The following is an 18,431-nucleotide window of genomic DNA, read 5'->3' on the forward strand; positions in this document are numbered from 1 at the left end:
CACTTAAGTACCATTTATAATAAAAGCAAAATTTTAAGGAGATGAACGTGAATGGGGAAGGGAGATTAAAATAGAGGAGTTAAGGATGACGTTGAGGTTGTCTCATATATGCATACCAGTTATGTATCCCACTACCAGCAATTAATTTCAGTGTCTGTCTCTCCTGGTAGGTTGTAAGCTCCTTGAGGGTGGGGATTAGGTCTACTTATATTGTATGCTTCCAAGTGCTTAGTACAGTGCTTGACAAGCATAAGCACCCAATAAATGTCATTCAATCATTCAAGTCTTCTGTAGGGGAGCTAGACAGTTATAGGGGAAGGGCATGTGTGGGAGAGAAGGCAGGTGAGGATGAGTAAATAAAGTGCTGTGGGGCTGGGTGAATATCATCATCAATTGTATTTATTGAGTGCTTACTGTGTGCAGAGCACTGTACTAAGTGCTTGGGAAGTACAAGTTGGCAACATATAGAGACAGTCCCTACCCAACAGTGGGCTCACAGTCTAAAAGAATATCAAAGTTTAAGGGCTGCAAATCCAAGTGCATAGGTGATGCAGGAGGGAGGAAGAATAGCGGAAATGAGGATTTAGGGGAGACCTTTTGGAGAAGATGTGACTTTAGTAGGGCTTTGAAAATGGGGAAAGTGGTTGATTGTTTCTGGTACAGAGAGGATGGTGGCATTGTCAACAAAGATGGAAAAGTAAGGGGAAGGTTTAGAGGACATGGGCTCTAATTCTGGCTCTGCCACTTGCCTGCTGGGAGACCTTGGGCAAATCACTTAACTTCTGTGTGTCAGTTTCCTCATGTGGAAAAATGGGGATTCATTTCCCACATTCTCTCCTTCTTTGACTGTGAGCCCCATGAGGGACAGGGACTCTGTCTAACCTGATGATCTTATTCCTATCTCAGCACTTAGTAGAGCACTTGACACATAGTACACACTTAACAAATACCATTATTCTTTCAATTACTGTTGGGAGATGTGTATGTGTGGGGGGCGGGGGGAGGCAAGATGGGAAATTCCATTTTTGACCTATTGAGTTTAAAGTAACAGTGGGTCATCCCCATTTGGTTCTGCATGTAGGAGGAAATAAGAGAAGCAGATGAGTGGTAAGAATCAGTGAGGTATATTTTAGGAGTCATCTGCATAGAATGTCTCCTTAGAAGAATGATGCTTAATTCAAAGTAAAGTCGATGAAACCACTTATAATGAATTTCAGAGGCCAAGTGGACGAATAATGATAATAATAATAATGGTATTTGCTAAGCACTTACTATGTGCCAAGCACTGTTCTAAGCACTGGGGCTATATACAAGATAATCAGGTTTTCCCATGTGGGGCTCACAGTCTTAATGCCCATTTTACAGATGAGGTAACTGAAGCACAGAGAAGTCAAGTGTCTTGTCCAAAGTCACCCACTTGACAAGTGGTGGAGCCAGGATTAGAACCCATGACCTCTGACTCCCAAACCTGTTTTCTTTCCCCTAAGCCACGCTGTGATGGGGAATTGAATATTCACACCACTGGCCATTTTTCCCTCGTGTGATTTTTTTTTTTTTTTTCAGTAAGGCTTTGAAGATGGGGAGAGAGATGGTGTGTTTGATATGAGGGGAAGTGATTTCAAGGCCAGAGGGTGGGTATGGAGACCAACTGAGGAATGATGACTTTGGAAAATTGGAGGAGTCCGGAGATTAGAAGTCTCTGTTGGGGAACAGGACAATTTTGTGGGAGCGGGGTGTGTGGAAGAGAAGGCAAGTGAGGAGGTTATGGATGGAGAGTGAAACTTCAAAGTTGGTGGGTGTAAAGATTGCAGACTGACTAGAGAAGATGAGATTAAGTGTATGTTTGAATTGGTGAGAGGGTGAGATGGGGGTGGAGCAGGAGGTCCGCAGGTTTGAGGAATGAGAGGAAGTGGGCAGGGGGAGAGAAAGTCATCAGGAATATCCTTGTGGATATTGAAGTCCCTGAGGATAAATGAGGGGACAGAGAGAAGGAATCAGTCAGTGGTAATCACTGAGCACTTACCATGTGCAGAGCACCCTACTGAGCACTCAGAAGAGTACACTACAACAGAGTTGATAGACATGTTCCCTGCCCACAAGAAACTTACAGTCTACAAGGTGAGTCAGTTGTTAAATTATGATATGAACATTAGTGGTGTGGAGCTGGGGGTCGATTAAATGTGAAGTGTTTAAAAGTGTTTAAAAGGTACAGATCCACGTGCATAGGCGAAGTAGGAGGGAGAGGGAGATGGGGAAATAGCTTAGCCAGGGAAAGTCCCTTGCAGGAGATGTTATTTTAATAAGGCTTTGATAAAGGGAAGAATAGTGTCTATCAGACTTGAAGCAGAGGGAGTTTCAGGACAGAAGGAGGGCATGGATAAGGGGTCATCGGCGAGATAGTCAACATCGAGGTACAATGAGTAGGTTGACATTACTCATTCAATCATATTGAGTGCTTACTGTGTGCAGAGCACTGTACTAAGCACTTAGAGGAGCAAAGTGTGAGGTGGAAGGAGTGGGAGAACTGTGTACTTTAAAGCAGATGGTAAAGAGTTTCTGGTTGACGTTTCTGGAGGTTCTTGAGGAGTGGGGAGATGTGGAGTAAAGAGTTTTTCAGAAAAATGATCCAGGCAGCAGAGTGAGGTAAGAACTGTAGAGAGGAGAGACAGGAGGAAGGGAGGTCAGCAAGGAGGCTGATGAAGAAGTCAGGGTGGGATAGGTAAAGTGCTTGATCAGTGTAAGTAGCAGTTTTGATGGAGAGGAAATGGTGGATTTTAGTGATGCTGTGAAGGTAGGACTATCAGGATTTGTGACCAATTGAATACGTGGATTGAATGAGAGAGATGAATTGAGGATTAATGCCAAGGTAATGGGCTTGTGAGACAGGGAGAATAGTGGAGTTTTCTACAGCGATTGGAAAGTCAAGGGGAGGACAAGGTTTTGGTGGTAAGATAAGGAGTTCTGTTTTGGGCATGTTTAGTTTAAGATGTTGGTGCTTGACCATTGTGTTTTAAGGCTTTTTGTAAATTTAGCTGTTCTGGCAGCTTTCTTCTCAAACATACAAGGAAGAGTGGGTTGGAGCAGGTTAACTGGGATTGATCTGTTGTCAAAGTTGATGTTTTACCATACATCTGTCCTGGCCTCCAGTGTGTTGTCTCTGTGAGCTTAACCATCAGCATTTATTTCCTCCCAGCCTACAGTCCTGCCACTGGAACATTTCTGAGTGAAGAGGGTCATCATTTTGCTGTTACAAAAAGTACTTAGGCTTAACCAGCAGTCTCCTTTGAAATATAGAAATGGCAGCGCTTTCACTGGAAATGGGGATTTTTTTCCCATCCTGGGATGGGTTCAAAGAGATGGGAACAGTTGAGCTGCCCATGATGGCTTGAACCTTGGGAGAATTGTCCAGTCCAGAGTTACTGTTTTTGTTTTGTTTTTTGCCAAGGTCATTTATAATGATCAGGTTTGAGTACAGTCAGTGTGGAACACCACATCCCAGAGCTGGAATTCGGAGGCCCTGAGCCTGCAAGTGACAAATTCATCTGTCTCAGCAGAAAAAAAGGCAAATTCTCAGGATGTCATTGGTCAGTACAGAAGCCATTTTTTACTGGGCAGTCTGATTTTTTCAATTGGTGTGTCCCTTTTCTGGAGCAATAGTGGTGTGGTGCAGGGAGGTGTACATACTACTCTTAATTATTCATTTATTTATTTTTTCGCTTTTGCTCCACCCGGTGCTCCCACTTTTTGTATATAATCAGCATCTACTGTTTTTCCTAGAGGGCCTTTTACCCTCTCAGAATCGTACCTGGAGAGTTTCCAGTACTCTACCAGTCTCGACTATGGGAGGGAGAGTCAAGCAGAGGCCCATCCATTCCATTCCATTCCATTCCTAGCTTGGGCAGTGGCTAGCGAGTGGAAGGCAATCTGCTACAAGTCAAAACTCACCTGTGCTGGCAGTAGTGTCATGGGAGTCGAGGGCGGAGACTCAAGTTTACTGCACAGAAGGAGGCAGTGGTAAACCACTTCCGTATTTTGCCCAAGAAAACTCTAATGGATACATTACCAGAACGATTGCTGTTGGAGGTGGGGTGTTCTGGGAGAGATGTGTCCATGACGTTGCTATGGGTCGGAGACAACTCGATGGCATGACAAAACAAGAGGGCCTTTTATTATATTCATTCATTCAATAGTATTTATTGAGTGCTTACTGTGTGTAGTGCTTTCAGTACACCACCTTCAAACCTAGGAGATGACTGGTAGACTGTTCCACACCCTGTAAATACTCAGGGTTCATTCATTCCATCATATTTATTGAGCACTTACTGTGTGCAGAGCACTGTACTAAGCACTTGGGAAGTACAAATCATCAACATACAGAGATGGTCCCTAACCAACAATGGGCTCACAGTCTAGACGGGCTGTGTGGGCTTTTTAAATAACGGCCCAGCATGTCTGTCTTTGAACTTCTGTCACTCTGTGACTTGATCTTCTCCACTTCCCTCTCCAGTAATTTCTGCTCTCCTTGAATCTCTCATCCTATCCCGACTGGATTACTGCATCAGCCTCCTCTCTGATCTCCCATCCTCCTGTCTCTCCCCACTTATACTTCATGCCCCTGCCTGGACCATCTTTGTGCAGAAACACTCTGGGCATGTTGCTCGCCTCCTCAAAACTCTCCAGTGGCTACCAGTCAACCTACGCATCAGGCAAAAACTCCTCACTCTCGGCTTCAAAGCTCTCCATCACCTCGCCCCCTCCTACCTCACCTCCCTTCTTTCCTTCTCCAGCCCAGCCCACACCCTCCGCTCCTCTGCCACTAACCTCCTCACCGTGCCTCGTTCTCTCCTGTCCCGCCGTCAACCCCCGACCCACATCCTCCCCCTGGCCTGGAATGCCCTCCCTCCGCCCATACACCAAGCTAGTTCTCTTCCTCCCTTCAAAGCCTTAATGAGAGCTCACCTCCTCCAGGAGGCCTTCCCAGACTGAGCCCCCTCCTTCTTCTCCCCCTCCCCATCCCCCCTGCCCTATCTCCTTCCCCTCCCCACAGCACCTGTATATATGTTTGTACAGATTTATTACTCTATTTCACTTGTACATATTTACTATTCTATTTATTTTATTTTGTTAATATGTTTTGTTTTGTTGTCTGTCTCCCCCTTCTAGACTGTGACCCCATTGTTGGGTAGGGACCGTCTCTATATGCTGCCGACTTGTACTTCCCAAGCACTTAGTACAGTGCTCTGCCCACAGTAAGTGCTCAATAAATACAATTGAATGAATAAATGAAAGTGTAAAATCTTTGAGGGAAGAGATCGTGTCTCTTCTGCCTATTGCACATTGTCCAAGTGCCTAATGCAGTGTTATACGCATAGTAAATATTCACAGGGTACAATTGATAATGATTATTTTTATTTTATTTTATGGTATATAAGTGGTATTACTGTGTGCCAGGCCCTTTACTAAGTGCTGGGGTAACCTAAGCGAATCAGTTTGGACACAGTCTGTGTCCCCCATGGGGCTCACAGTCTTACAGATGAGGTAACTGAGACCCAAAGAAGAGATCTGCCCAGGAGACAGCTGGTGGAGCCAGGACTAGAACCCAAGTCCTCTGACTCTCAAGCCCATGCTCTATTCAGCGCTTAGTACAGTGCTTTGCACATAGTAAGCGCTTAACTTACTGAGCTTAGAGAAGCAACGTGGCTCACTGGAAAGAGCACGGGCTTTGGAGTCAGGGGTCATGGGCTCTGACAATTGTCAGCTGTGTGACTTTGGGCAAGTGACTTAACTTCTCTGTGCCTCAGTTCCCTCATCTGTAAAATGGGGATTAAGACTGTGAGCCCCCCGTGGGACAACCTCATCTCCTTGTAACCTCCCCAGCGCTTAGAACAGTGCTTTGCACATAGTAAGTGCTTAATAAAATGTCATCATTCACACATGCCATTATTATTATTATTATTCAGTAAGCCAAGCTGCTTCTCAGCATGATCATAAACTTATTTCTCTCCTCCCCCTGTCCTTTGTTGAACTTGTCAAACTGCAGCTTTCCAAGGAAAGTCATCAGGCCTCTGGGGGTTTGGTAAGACCATGAACATCTGATTCTGCCCTAATGCATGTTTTCACTACAGGTTTAGCAAGGAAGCCTTTTCAGACCCAGGGAACCATTCTTCTAGCACCATGTGTCTGTCTGTCATGCTGGAACGAAATGCCATGGCAAAAAGACCAGTTTTACCCTTGTGCGGTGCCGCATCGGTCAAGGCAGAGTGGACTGAGCATTTCTGTGAGTGGGAAGGACTGTTTTTTCATTAAGGTGTTTGTGAAGTGTGTGCCAGGCACTGTAGTAAGTGCTGGGGTAGATACAAGCTGGTCAGGTTGGACACAGTTTCTGTCATCCTCCTGGCCTGCAATGCCCTCCCTCTGCCCATCCGCCAAGCTAGCTCTCTTCCTCTCTTCAAGGCCTTACTGAGAGCTCACCTCCTCCAGGAGGCCTTCCCACACTGAGCCCCCTCCTTCCTCTCCCCCCATCCCCCTCTCCATACCCACCGTCTTACCTCCTTCTCTTTCCCACAGCGCCTGTATATATGTATATATGTTTGTACATATTTATTACTCTATTTATTTTACTTGTACATATCTATTCTATTTATTTTGTTTTAATATGTTTTGTTTTGTTCTCTGTCTCCCCTTTCTAGACTGTGAGCCCACTGTTGGGTAGGGACTGTCTCTGTATGTTGCCAACTTGTACTTCCCAAGCGCTTAGTACAGTGCTCTGCACACAGTAAGCACTCAATACGATTGATTGATTGATTAATCCCCATTTTACAGAGCAGGTAACTGAGGCCCAGAGAAGTGATGTGACTTGCCCAAGGTCATGCAGCAGACAAGGTTCAGAGCTGGGATCAGAACACCGGTCTTTCTGACTCACCGGCTCATGCTCTATCCACTAGGCCATGCTGTTTCTATGTTACAGGAGAAGTGGATGCAGTGAGGGCAGATGCTGAGCTCATTCATCTTGAGTCGAACTCACCAATGCACACTTGAATCACCACCGGGAAACTGGGTACTCCCCACCCCCCTACTGCCTCACGTTTGCCCCAGCCCTGGCACAGTGACCTCCTCACACCCTCTTCCCAAGGTGGGGCTGAGAGCCGGCCCATGGTCACCAGCAACCTCTGCCGTGTGTCCCCCAAAGTGGACCAGCGGGGAGCCGCCATCCTGTTTCCAACTTATGGATGATTGTCTGTCCAGAGAAGTGCTGGGGGTAAGTAAATGTGTGCGGAGGCACTTGCAGCAGCAGTGGGCATTTTCTGGGGTGCTGTCTGAGGCAGGAGGCCCTTTGAAAGGCCAGGGACCTAATACCCAGAGTATCCCACATTTATGCTAGGGATTTGGTTGGGAGTCAGTTGCCCTAATTGTTTGCTACCTTAGGTGATCCTTAGGCTTGCTATGTCCTAGGGGGACAGGAGGGATTTGGGGGTTCGGCTAACCAACCCTGCAGGCTGGCTGGCCAGGCCAGGCCTAAGACTCAGCCTCCTCCAAGTGCTAACAAATATCTTTGAATTAGCAGGTTCACTTCACACAGCCCGGTTTTTGGCACTCGGCAGGTACCCAGCTCAACATCCACAGGAGCTGGCTAATGGAATCTGAAGGTACATTTGGGAATAAACATCAAATCACGACGGTATGTGTTAAGTGCTAACTCTATGCTAAGCCCTGGGGTAGGTACAAATAAGATACAGTCCCTGTCACAATCTATGTAGGAGGGAGAACAGGCATTGAATCCCCATTTTACAGATGAGGAAACTGAGGTGCACAGAGCAGTTAAATTCTCAAGGCCACACAGCAGCTTCCCCGGGGGACATAATAATAAAAATTGTGGTGCTTAAGTGCTTACTATGTGCCAGGCACTGTACTAAGCACTGGGAGGGGGATAAAGGCTAATTGGGTTGGACCCAGTCCCTGTCCCACGGGGGGCTCACAGTCTTAATCCCCATTTTACAAATAAGGGAACTGAGGTTCAGAGAAGTGATGTGACTTGCCCAACATCACACACCAGACAAGTCACTGAGCTGGGATTAGAACCCCTATCATTTGGACTCCCAGCCCCATGCTGCTGCCAACACACTATTCCAGCATGAGATTCAGCTCTCCAGGACAACACCAATTAACAAACATCTTTCTCTTCTAGGTGCAGGCTTGAACTAACTTCTATCAACCCTATTTGTGCTCTCTGAAGTGCTTAGTACAGTGCTCTGCACACAGTAAGTACTTAATACCATTGATGATGATTGACTTTTCTAGCTTCCGCCTCCATTCTTAAAGTCCCCCCTTGCTGGGGGGCAGCTGCTGTCATCTGGTGAGTGATTAACATCTTTCTTCCTGGAGGTGTCCTGAACAATTTCTAGTTCTGGAGATTCCGGAAATTTCTTCCTACATCTCTATGCGTGGGGCTAGCCTAGCCTAGACCATCCCAGTCTTTAACCAGCCAGTGCATCACAGAGCAGCATGCGTATCCAAACCAAAGCTGAAAAAAGAATGAATTTACGCTCAGGCTTTTTTTTTCTAAAAAAAAAAAAAAGGTGATTTATTTTTTATTGTTTTAATATACAGTTTTAATATGTTAGGGACATATCCTAAGGTCTCTTTCTGTGTCCAATGTACACATTACAATATAGATGCGGGCTCTCTGTTCTCCCATTTCAATGTACAGAGGGGCTCACCAGGCCTACCAACAGTGTGGATGCCTGGTCGCGAAGGGGCAGGGGGTTGTCCATGCAGTGAAAGAGCAGACAGAGTACAACATGGATATAAAGGACTTTCCTCCACGGTGTATAAAAACTATAAAAACAAAACCAGAAAAAAAACATAACCATAAAACCCCCAAAACAGTGCCTGCTCCACAGGGCAGACAATTAGAATGAAAAAGAGTCACTGAGCATTGTTGTTCAGACCAGGAGGAGCAGTGCCCCTATGACAGTACTTGTACAACAGTTTAGCAATGTCTCCTCAAAAGTTTGCTCTTTAGATACAAAAGATCTGAAAGAAAACAGTAGCCAGAGAACTGCACAATCAAAATACAGATGCAGAATATACAATATTTCCACCACGAGTAAAATGCCAAATTTAATCAAGCAATAGAAAAAAAAACAAAAAAACAAAACCCTTCTGTTTAAAATAACAGCACTGTTCTGCCTATTTTTCCACTGAACTTTACATAGGAACATACTACCTTATTTATCTGATTATTTGAGCCACACCAAGTCCTTTGCTCGTGCAGCTTCAGTGAAGCCGGCGCGTAGCGATGATCCCATCTCACTTTTCAGACCCCACGAAGGCAGGCTGCCAACCTCTGGACTAGGTGTATCTTCTCAAGTATAATACATTTCTTCCTCTTTCTGTATACAGTGCAGAGTATACGGGCACAGGTTACGTAGGTGGATCTCTACTTCAGGTCCATGTCTTTCTCTGAATTTAGGGGCGTGCAGTAGTTCGGCTTGTCTGAAGGGACATAGCCCGGCAGACACAGGCACTTGTAGGAACCTTCGGTGTTGATGCACTTGGCGTTTTTGCAGAGGGACATTCTGCTGTTCAGCTCATTGCATTCATTTACATCTGTAACAACACCAGAGTGGACAGATAAAACCGGCCGCCTCTAGACTGCAACCCACCGAAAGACAGTGTGACGTGAGTGTTTGCGTCTCCCCCAGCCCATCCTCTGTTCACTCAGAGAACAGGTAGCCCTTTATTTTCAACTGAGGAGACAGGTACATGGAAGAGGATATTTGGGAGGGAAGATCTTTAAGAACCAAGAATACCCTTATGGGTGTGGCATGATTTAGGCCCTGTGCTGCTTGGGAACAGAGGGCTGGACTAATTGATCTCTGGAGCCCTCTTCTAGCTCTGGGATTCCATGTGTATGAAAGTGATAATAATGATGGTATTTAAGTGCTTACTATGTGCAAAGCACTGGTCTAAGCGCTGGGGAGGTTACAAGGTGATCAGGTTGTCCCACGGGGGGCTCACAGTTTTAATCCCCATTTTACAGATGAGGTAACTGAGGCACAGAGAAGTTAAGTGACTTGCCCAAAGTCACACAGCTGACAGTTGGCAGAGCCAAGATTTGAACCCATGACCTCTGACTCCAAAGCCCGTGCTCTTTCCACTGAGGCACACTGCTTGATGTACTCACACTAGCCATTACAACACTTGAGAGGGGAAGAGCAGACAGGATTTATAGCAAGCCGCACACATGCTTAATGGGAAGGAAAGAGGCGAGACAGTTCAGCTCACAAATCAGTGCTAGCACCTGCCTTTCATCTCTCTGTGCTGGGCGCTGCTCCCGGGCTCGTAATGAAGAAAATCTGTTAGAGAAAGTGGGGGCACGGGCAGAGTGTGTGTGAAAGCTATGGGCTTGAGGCCTAGAGGTGGCAGAGCTAGAGTTTGCATCACCACGTTCAGCTTTGGGGCAGAAGCAGGAAGTATCTCAAGGGAAGCCCAAGGTGACTGAGGGGGAATTTGTAGGCTTCTCTGGGAGGCTTGATTACTATATCAGCCTCCTTACTGACCTCCCTGCCTCCTGTCTCTGTCCACTCCAGTCCATACCTCACTCTGCTGCCTGAATCATTTTTCTACAAAAATGTTCTGTCCATCTTTCCCCACTCCTCAAAAACTAAGTGGTTACTCATCCACCTACACATCTAACAGGAACTTCTTACCCTCGGTTTTAAAGGGCTCATTCATTCATTCGATCATATTTATTAAGCACGTACTGTGCGGATCACTATACTAAGTGCTTGGGAAAGTAAAATACAACAATAGAGTAGCAATCCCTGCCTACAATCACCTTGTCCCCTCCTACCTCATCTCGCTGCTCCTACTACACCCTAGCCTGCACACTTCGCTCCTCTAATAATAATAATAATGATGGCATTTATAAAGCACTTCCCATTTGCAAAGCACTGTTCTAAGGACTGGGGAGGTTACGAGGTGATCAGGTTGTCCCACAGGGGGCTCACAGTCTTAATCCCCATTTTACAGATGAGGTAACTAAGGCACAGAGAAGTTGTGACTTGCCCAAAGTCACACAGCTGACAATTGGCGGGGCCAGGATTTGAACCCCTGACCTCTGACTCCGCAGCCCATGCTCTTTCCACTGAGCCATGCTGCTTCTCTAATGCCACCCTATTCCTCTAATGCCACCCTACTCCCTGTACCTTGATCTCATCTATGCCCCTTGTCCACTTCCTGCCTCTGGCCTGGAATGCCCTTCCTCTTTGTATCTGACAATTACTCTCCCCACCTTCCAAGACTTATTGATGGCACATGTCCTCCAAAAGACCTACCCTGAACTAAGCCCTCATTTCCTTTTCTCCCACTCCCTTCTACATCTCCTTGATTTGCTCCCTTTATTCACTCCCTACCCTCAGCACTTATTGTTCTTATCTGTAATTTATTTATTTTAATGTCTGTCACCCCCACTAGACTGCAAGCTCCTTGGGAGCAGGGAATTTGTCTGTTGTCATACTGTAGTCTCCCAAGTGCTTAGTACAGTGCTGTGCACAAAGTAAGTGCTTAATAAACATGATTAATTCTGCTAGCATTCACATTTCAGAACCAGAAGACTAATTGTCCAAGCTGCTGCCTACTGTTCTCCTTCCCGCCACCTGATATCACTTTTCATTCATTCATTCAATTGTATTTATTGAGCACTTACTGTGTGCAGAACACTGTACTAAGCGCAGGTGGTTGAAGCCACTACTTCACTCTGGGGAGAGGCTGAGGTCCAAGACCTCATTACCATTACCCTCATCATCACTGGTAGCTGGCAAACACCTTCTGTGATTCCCTGCCCTCAAAGGGTGTAGAGAAGAACAAAATAAAAGCAGGCCACTGGATAAACCAGGATAAGTGTGAGCGCTCAGGGTGACTGAGGAGAGGTGTCATAATCAGAAGAGGTGACGATTCATCAGGAAATGTCTCCTCACAGAGGGTGCTCGAGGCAGGGATGGAGACAAGGAGGAGGGCAGCTTCGTAGGAGCAGAGGCCATGAGAGTGTGTCTGAGAGAGGAGCAGACAGGTAAGAGAAAAGCAGCAGTGGGAGAGCCCTGATGCCAAGGCAGGAGTATAGGGCTTTTGAAGGATTTGAGGAAGGGAATAGTATGTTCTTTTAGGAAGGTGGCAGGATGTAGGAAGAAGTGACAGGCTTAAGCTAGGGTCATGGTCATAGAGGTAGCTAAAAAGGCTCAGAAATATAATATAAATGTACATAAATAATATAATATGAACAAGTATAGTTGGGGAAATCCCAACAGGATTTAGTGACAGACTAAGTGGGAGAAGAGAGAGAGAGGAGTTTCTGGACAGGGTGGTGGGAAAGTTGGGAAGATGCCAGATTGAGTTTAAGGTGCAGTGGGGCGTTGCTGTGGAGATGCCATGGAGGCAGAAGGAAATGTGAAATGTTTTGAATAGGTGAGAGGTCATGTATCCTATAATTCCAGGCCACAGCAGTAAAGTGGAGGTGGCAGGTCTCCTAAATGTCTTGATAATTTAGTCCTCTTCCAATTTTCTCTACCCTTCCCAACTATTCAGTGCCAAAGTGATCTGCATTGCTTTGTGATCCATTCCCAAATTGATGCTAGCCTCTACTAGGATCTGGCACCATTTTGTTCTCACCGACACAGGTCATTTTGGTCATGTCCAGGTGATAGCCATCGAAGCAGTCGCAAGTGTAGCCCTCTTGCACCCTGACGCAGCGGCCATTTTCACACCCATTAAGGATGCCACATTCTTCAGCCTGTAGCTCCTCAAAGCTATTCAGAAAACCTGGGAAGAGAAGGTGTCAGAAGCACAGTGAGTTAAAAAAAACCATTTACCAGTGTTCTCTAAAGCTCCGTGACACTTGGGAGTTAACAGTTCCGTGGAATGACTGCTTTGGTTTCAAAAAATCTATCAAGTCATTACTCTGAAGTGAGCTAGCAATTTGAAAAGAGAAAGAAGAGCTAAAAACTAACTACAGTTTCATTTTTAGAAACATGAAAAAATGAACTACTGTATCATACCCTTTACACTTGGCAATTCTATCATCTTTCAGCATGAAAATCAGTATACTGAATCAAAGAAATCAAGAGCTTCTTCACCATGCAGGGACCAAAAGAGCAAATCCAAAAATCAATCAGTGGTATTTATTGAACACGTACTAGCAAATCCCAACATCAATCAATCAATGGTATTTATTGAACACCTACTATGTGCAGAGCATTATACTAAGCTCTTGGGAAAGTTCAGTACAAAAGAGTTGGTCGACATAATCCCTGCCCATAAGGAGCTTACTGTCTTTATGGGGAGGCAGATATTGATAGAAGAAATAAAGGGCTCAGTTCTTCTCTGCCTAATTAAAAAGGAAGCACTTTCATGCAATGTTCACCACCCTAATTCCAGAGACTCCACACTAGAAAGTTTCCAGACCCGATGTCTGAGCTTCAAGCGTATCCATATCTGGACTCCTCAGTCACACTGGCACAGGTGTGTGTTGAGTTTTCTGGGATTGGGAGGTAGGTCACTATGGGTCAGGAGAGTGACCCCCTGTACCCCAGAAGCCCCACTACATGTGCGGGATGAAACCCTACCTGTTCATGCTGGACTCTGAAGTTGTGGCTAGGCAGTTAGAAGAAGCTGGGACTAGAGGTCAGCCTAAAGCATGAGGAAAACCAAACCACTTTGCAAAATCTGTTTTGTTTTTAGGTAGAGCCATCCTCATTCTTCTGCACTAGAGTTGGAGGTGGAGAAACCTTATTTGGGGAATGTACAAGTAACTGAACCTTCAGTAATTCAGCATCACTCATCCAGGCCCCATGAGTGTTTCAACTCCCTTCCCGGAGTTGAAGGTTGTTTTAACGTGAACTGAGAGTGACCCAGATACTCTGGTGATGTAGTGTCTCATTTCTCTTCCAAACAATAGCCTTTTAAGTAACAAAAATCAAAATCTTACACAGCTAGAGAAAGTGATGACTGTGCTTGCTTTCCCAGTAATACTGAAGGTGGCAGCAGAACCAGCATGTGGGGGGATTGATACCATCTTGAGGGTTTTTTTTTTTCCAGAGGGCAGAGCCGTTGTACTCTCCCAAGTGCTTGGTAATAATAATAATGGTATTTGTTAAGCGCTTACTATGTGCAAAGCACTGTTCTAAGCACTGGGGAGGTTACAAGGTGATCAGGTTGTCCCATGGGGGGCTCACAGTTTTAATCCCCATTTTACAGATGAGGTAACTGAGGCCCAGAGAAGTTAAGTGCTCCACATGAGGCTCACAGTCTTAATCCCCATTTTACAGATGAGAAAACAGTGAAATGAGTTTCCAAAGGTCACCCAGCAGACAAGTGGTGGAGCAAGCATTAGAACCCAGGTCTTTCTGATGCCCAGGCCTGTGATCTATCCACTAGGCCACTCTCCTTCTCACTTTAGATGTTCATTCTCTCCCAGGTGAACACAAGACTGACCCTCAATGCAGGTTCCCTAAGGAGGAGGTTGCTCAGAGCCAGGGGTTTTCTCTACTAATCAGGGTGCTGAGAACCTTAGCTAGGATGGTGATGGAATAACCACTTCCATGGACCGTGACACCACACCTGCATTTCTGAATGCCAGTCACCCTGCTTGAAACCTTATGTGCGGCTCTGCAGTGTAGTTGATCCCAAAAGTTACTTTATAGGAAATAGTGCAGCTGTATCTCAGAAAAGCCTCCCTCACCTTCCACCATCCTGGCTGAAGGATTCACCCTGCTAGTGCTACTAGAAGGAGCAGCAGTATGGCTTAGTGGATAGAGCACATTCCTGGGAGTCAGAAGGATCTGGGTTCTTATCCCAACTCCCTCACTTCTCCACTGTGACTTTGGACAAGTCACTTCACTTCTCTGGGTCTCAGTTACCTCATCTGTAAAATGGGGATTAAGACTGTGAGCCCCATACAGGACAGGAACTTTGTCCAACCTGATTAACTTCTATCTTTACCACTGCTTAGAACAGTGCTTGTCACCTAACAAGTACCATACTTATTATTGTTGCTATCTGCTCTGTTGGTTCTACACCTGCACTGGGAGGGCCTTCTGAACTGAATCTTCCAGGAGAAGGTGCCGCTTTAGCTTTAGGTCCTTTTAGGGAGAGTGATTGAACGCCCCAGGTACCTGTATCACCACAAGGCCCACAACTACCTTGCCAGCAGGTCAGCCCTTGGATCCCACTGCCTGCCAGGAGGACCTTGGGCAGCCCTCAGAGTCCCCCAGGCCCCCAGTGATCTGGCCACCTACTTTATTAAGAAAATTGACACCATCAGGTGTGAGCTCTCTAAAATTGCCCCTGCCCCTCCTCAGTCCTTCCCCATCTCAATCCCCTCTTCAACTCTTCCATCTTTCCCAGAAGTAACTCTAAAGGACATCTCCTGCCCCCTTTCAAAAGCTACCCCCTCCAGCTGGGCACCCAACCCCATTCCTTCACATTATATCAAAATGCTCACCCCCTCCCTTCTCTCCTCCCTGATCAACATCTTCAACCATTCATTCTCCAATGGCTTCTTCCCCACTGCTTTCAAACATGTGCATGTCCCCCCTATTTTGAAAAAAACCCTTCCTTGACACTACAGCTCCCTCCAGTTATCACCCTATCTCCCTCCTACCATTCCTGTCCAAACTCCTCGAGTGAGTCATCTACACCTGCTATCTCAAGTTCCTCTCCTCCAATTCTCTCCTTGACTCCCCTTCAATCTGGCTTCTGGCCCTTCCCTCCACAGAAACCACCCACTCAGAGTTCACCAATGATCTCCTTCTTGCCAAATCCAATGGCTCCTACTCCATCCTAATCCTCCTTGACCTCTCAGCTGCCTTCATCACTGTGGACCACCCCCTTCTCTTGGAAATGTTATCCAACTTTGGCTTCACTGACTCTATCCTCTCCTGGATATCCTCTTATCTCTCTGGACATTCATTCTCAGTCTCCTTCAAGGGCTCCTTTTTTGCCTCCCACCTTCTAACTGTGGGGGTCCCTCAGGGTTCAATTCTGGGTCCCCCTCTGTTCTCCATCTATACCTACTCCCTATGAGAACCTGTTCACTCTCATGGCTTCAAGTATCATTTCTATGAGGTGGATACCCAAATCTTCACCTCCAGCCCTGATCTCTCTCCCTCTCTCCAGTCTCGCATCTCCTCCTGCCTTTAATAATAATAATAATGGCATTTGTTAAGTGCTTACTATATGCAAAGCACTGTTCTAAGTGCTGGGGGGGATACAAGGTGATCAGGTTGTCCCACGTGGGGCTCACAGTCTTAATCCCCATTTTACAGATGAGGGAACTGAGGCACAGAGAAGTTGTGACTTGCCCAAAGTCACACAGCTGACAAGTGGCAGAGCCAGGATTTGAACCCATGACCTCTGACTCCCAAGCCCGTGCCTCTTTCCACTGAGCCAAGCCACTTCAAGACATCTCGACTTAGATGTTCTTCTGTTGTCTCAAACTTAACATGGCCAAAATAGAACTCCTTATCTTCTCATGCATACCCTGTCCTCCCCCTGACTTTCCCACCATTGTTAGATAATAATAAGAATAATAATAATGATGGCATTTGTTAAGCGCTTACTATGTGCAAAGCACTGTTCTAAGCGCTGGGAGGGATGAAAGGTGATCAGGTTGTCCCACGTGGGGCTCACAGCCTTAATCTCCATTTTACAGATAAGGTAACTGAGGCACAGAGAAGTTAAGTCACTTGCTCAAGGTCACACAGCAGACACATGGAGGAGCTGGGATTCGAACCCACGACCTCTGACTCCAAAGCCCGAGGTCTTTCCACTGAGCCACGCTGTAGATGGCACCACCATCTTTCTGTTTCACAACCCCATAACCTTGGTGTTATCCTTAACTCCTCTCTGTCATTCAACCCACATATTCAATCCATCACTAAATCCTGTCGGTCCCACCTTCACAACATCACTAAAATCTGCCCTTTCCTCTCCATCCAAACTGATATTACGTTAATACAATCACTTATTCTAATCCACCTGGGTTACTGCATTAGCCTCCTTGCTGACCTCCCAGCCTGCTGTCTTTCCCCACTCCAGTCCATACTTCAGCCTGCCGTCCGGATCATTTCTCTACAAAAACGTTCAGGACATGTCACTGCTCCTTAAAAAAAAAACTCCAGTGGTTGCCCATCCAACTCTGCATCAAACACAAACTCCTCACCATTGGCACTCCATCACCTTGCCCCCTCCTACCTCACCTCATTTCTCTCCTTCTACAATCTAGCCCGCATACTTTGTTCCCCTAGTGCTAACCTTCTCACTGAGCCTTAATCTTACCTATCTTAATAATCATAATGATAATTACGGTATTTGTAAAGCGCTTACTATGTGCCAGGGATGTACTAAGTGCTGGGGTGGATACAAGCAAACTGGCTTGTACACAGTACCTGTCCTACATGGGGCTCACAGTCTTGATCCCCATTTCACAGATGATGTAATGGAGGCCCAGAGAAGTGAAGTGACTTGCCCCAGATCACACAGCAGACAAGTGGTGGAACTGGGATTAGAATCTATGATCTTCTGACTCCCAAGCCTATACTCTATCCACGAAGTCATGCTGCTTCATCTTGCTGCCGATCCCTTGCCCAGATTCTGCCTCTGTCCTGGAATGCCCTCCCTCCTCAAATCCAACAGACAATTACTCTCCCTGCCTTCACAGCCTTATTGAAGGCACATCTCCACCAAGAGGCCTTTCCAGACTAAGCCCCACCATTCTTCAGCTCCCTCTCCCTTCTGCATCACCCTGACTTGTTTCCTTTGCTCTTCCTCCCTCCCAGTTCCACAGCACTTAGGTACATATCTGTAATTTTATTTATTTGTATTTGTGTCGGTCTCCTCCACCTAGACTATAAGCTCACAGTGGCAGGGAATGTGTCTGTTTACTGCTGTATTGTACTCTCCCAAGTGCTTAATACAGTGCTCTGCACACAGTAAGCACTCAATAAATACGATTGAATGAATGGCTGCCGGCTGCCCAATCTGGCATGTTAAAGTCAAACAGGGTAGAATGACCAAAATGAAGTTCCACTAACAATCCCCTGCAAACGGGCCTGAAAATGAGACTGGTACCATGATGGTCATTTGGCAGCTGTCTCTCAGCCCCTCTTTATTTTCCCCCCACTTGGCTGTATGGGTTTCCTGGTCAGATGTGGGGCAAGGTGAGGCAGGACAGGGGAGAGTGCTGGGGCCTTCCCACCTGCCATGGATTGGCTCTGGTCTTGGAGGCAGCGCAGGCGTGAGGGCCCCAAGAGGGCTAGGGAAGACAGGACCAGAAAGGGTGCCAGACCTAACCCTACTAAGTATGCCAGCTTCTCCACCTCTTCTGGCTTAGGCAAAGGAGGGTTTGCTACCTCTAGGGCCCTCTGTTCTCTGGA

The 18,431-nt window shown here is 46.3% G+C and overlaps 1 protein-coding gene and 1 pseudogene across 8 annotated transcripts in view; one reads left to right on the forward strand and one right to left on the reverse strand.

Annotated features, from left to right (window-relative positions):
• Positions 1-3,787: 3,787 nt before the first annotated feature.
• Positions 3,788-3,935, forward strand: LOC119937644 (annotated as a pseudogene).
• A 4,625-nt stretch (positions 3,936-8,560) lies between these two features.
• LTBP1 (latent transforming growth factor beta binding protein 1) overlaps positions 8,561-18,431 on the reverse strand; it is a 438,291-nt gene continuing 428,420 nt past the window's right edge. For all 8 annotated transcript variants that reach the window (XM_038760501.1, XM_038760417.1, XM_038760246.1 and 5 more), the window contains 2 exons: positions 12,670-12,819; positions 8,561-9,609 (listed from right to left, as the gene is read on the reverse strand). In XM_038760501.1, coding sequence (XP_038616429.1) covers positions 9,440-9,609; positions 12,670-12,819 — 320 coding nt within the window. In that variant the 3' untranslated portion in view covers positions 8,561-9,439. The remainder of the gene's footprint in view (positions 9,610-12,669; positions 12,820-18,431) is intronic.

The sequence above is a fragment of the Tachyglossus aculeatus genome, chromosome 1 (assembly GCF_015852505.1).
Source record: "Tachyglossus aculeatus isolate mTacAcu1 chromosome 1, mTacAcu1.pri, whole genome shotgun sequence".
Classification (NCBI taxonomy): domain Eukaryota; kingdom Metazoa; phylum Chordata; class Mammalia; order Monotremata; family Tachyglossidae; genus Tachyglossus; species Tachyglossus aculeatus.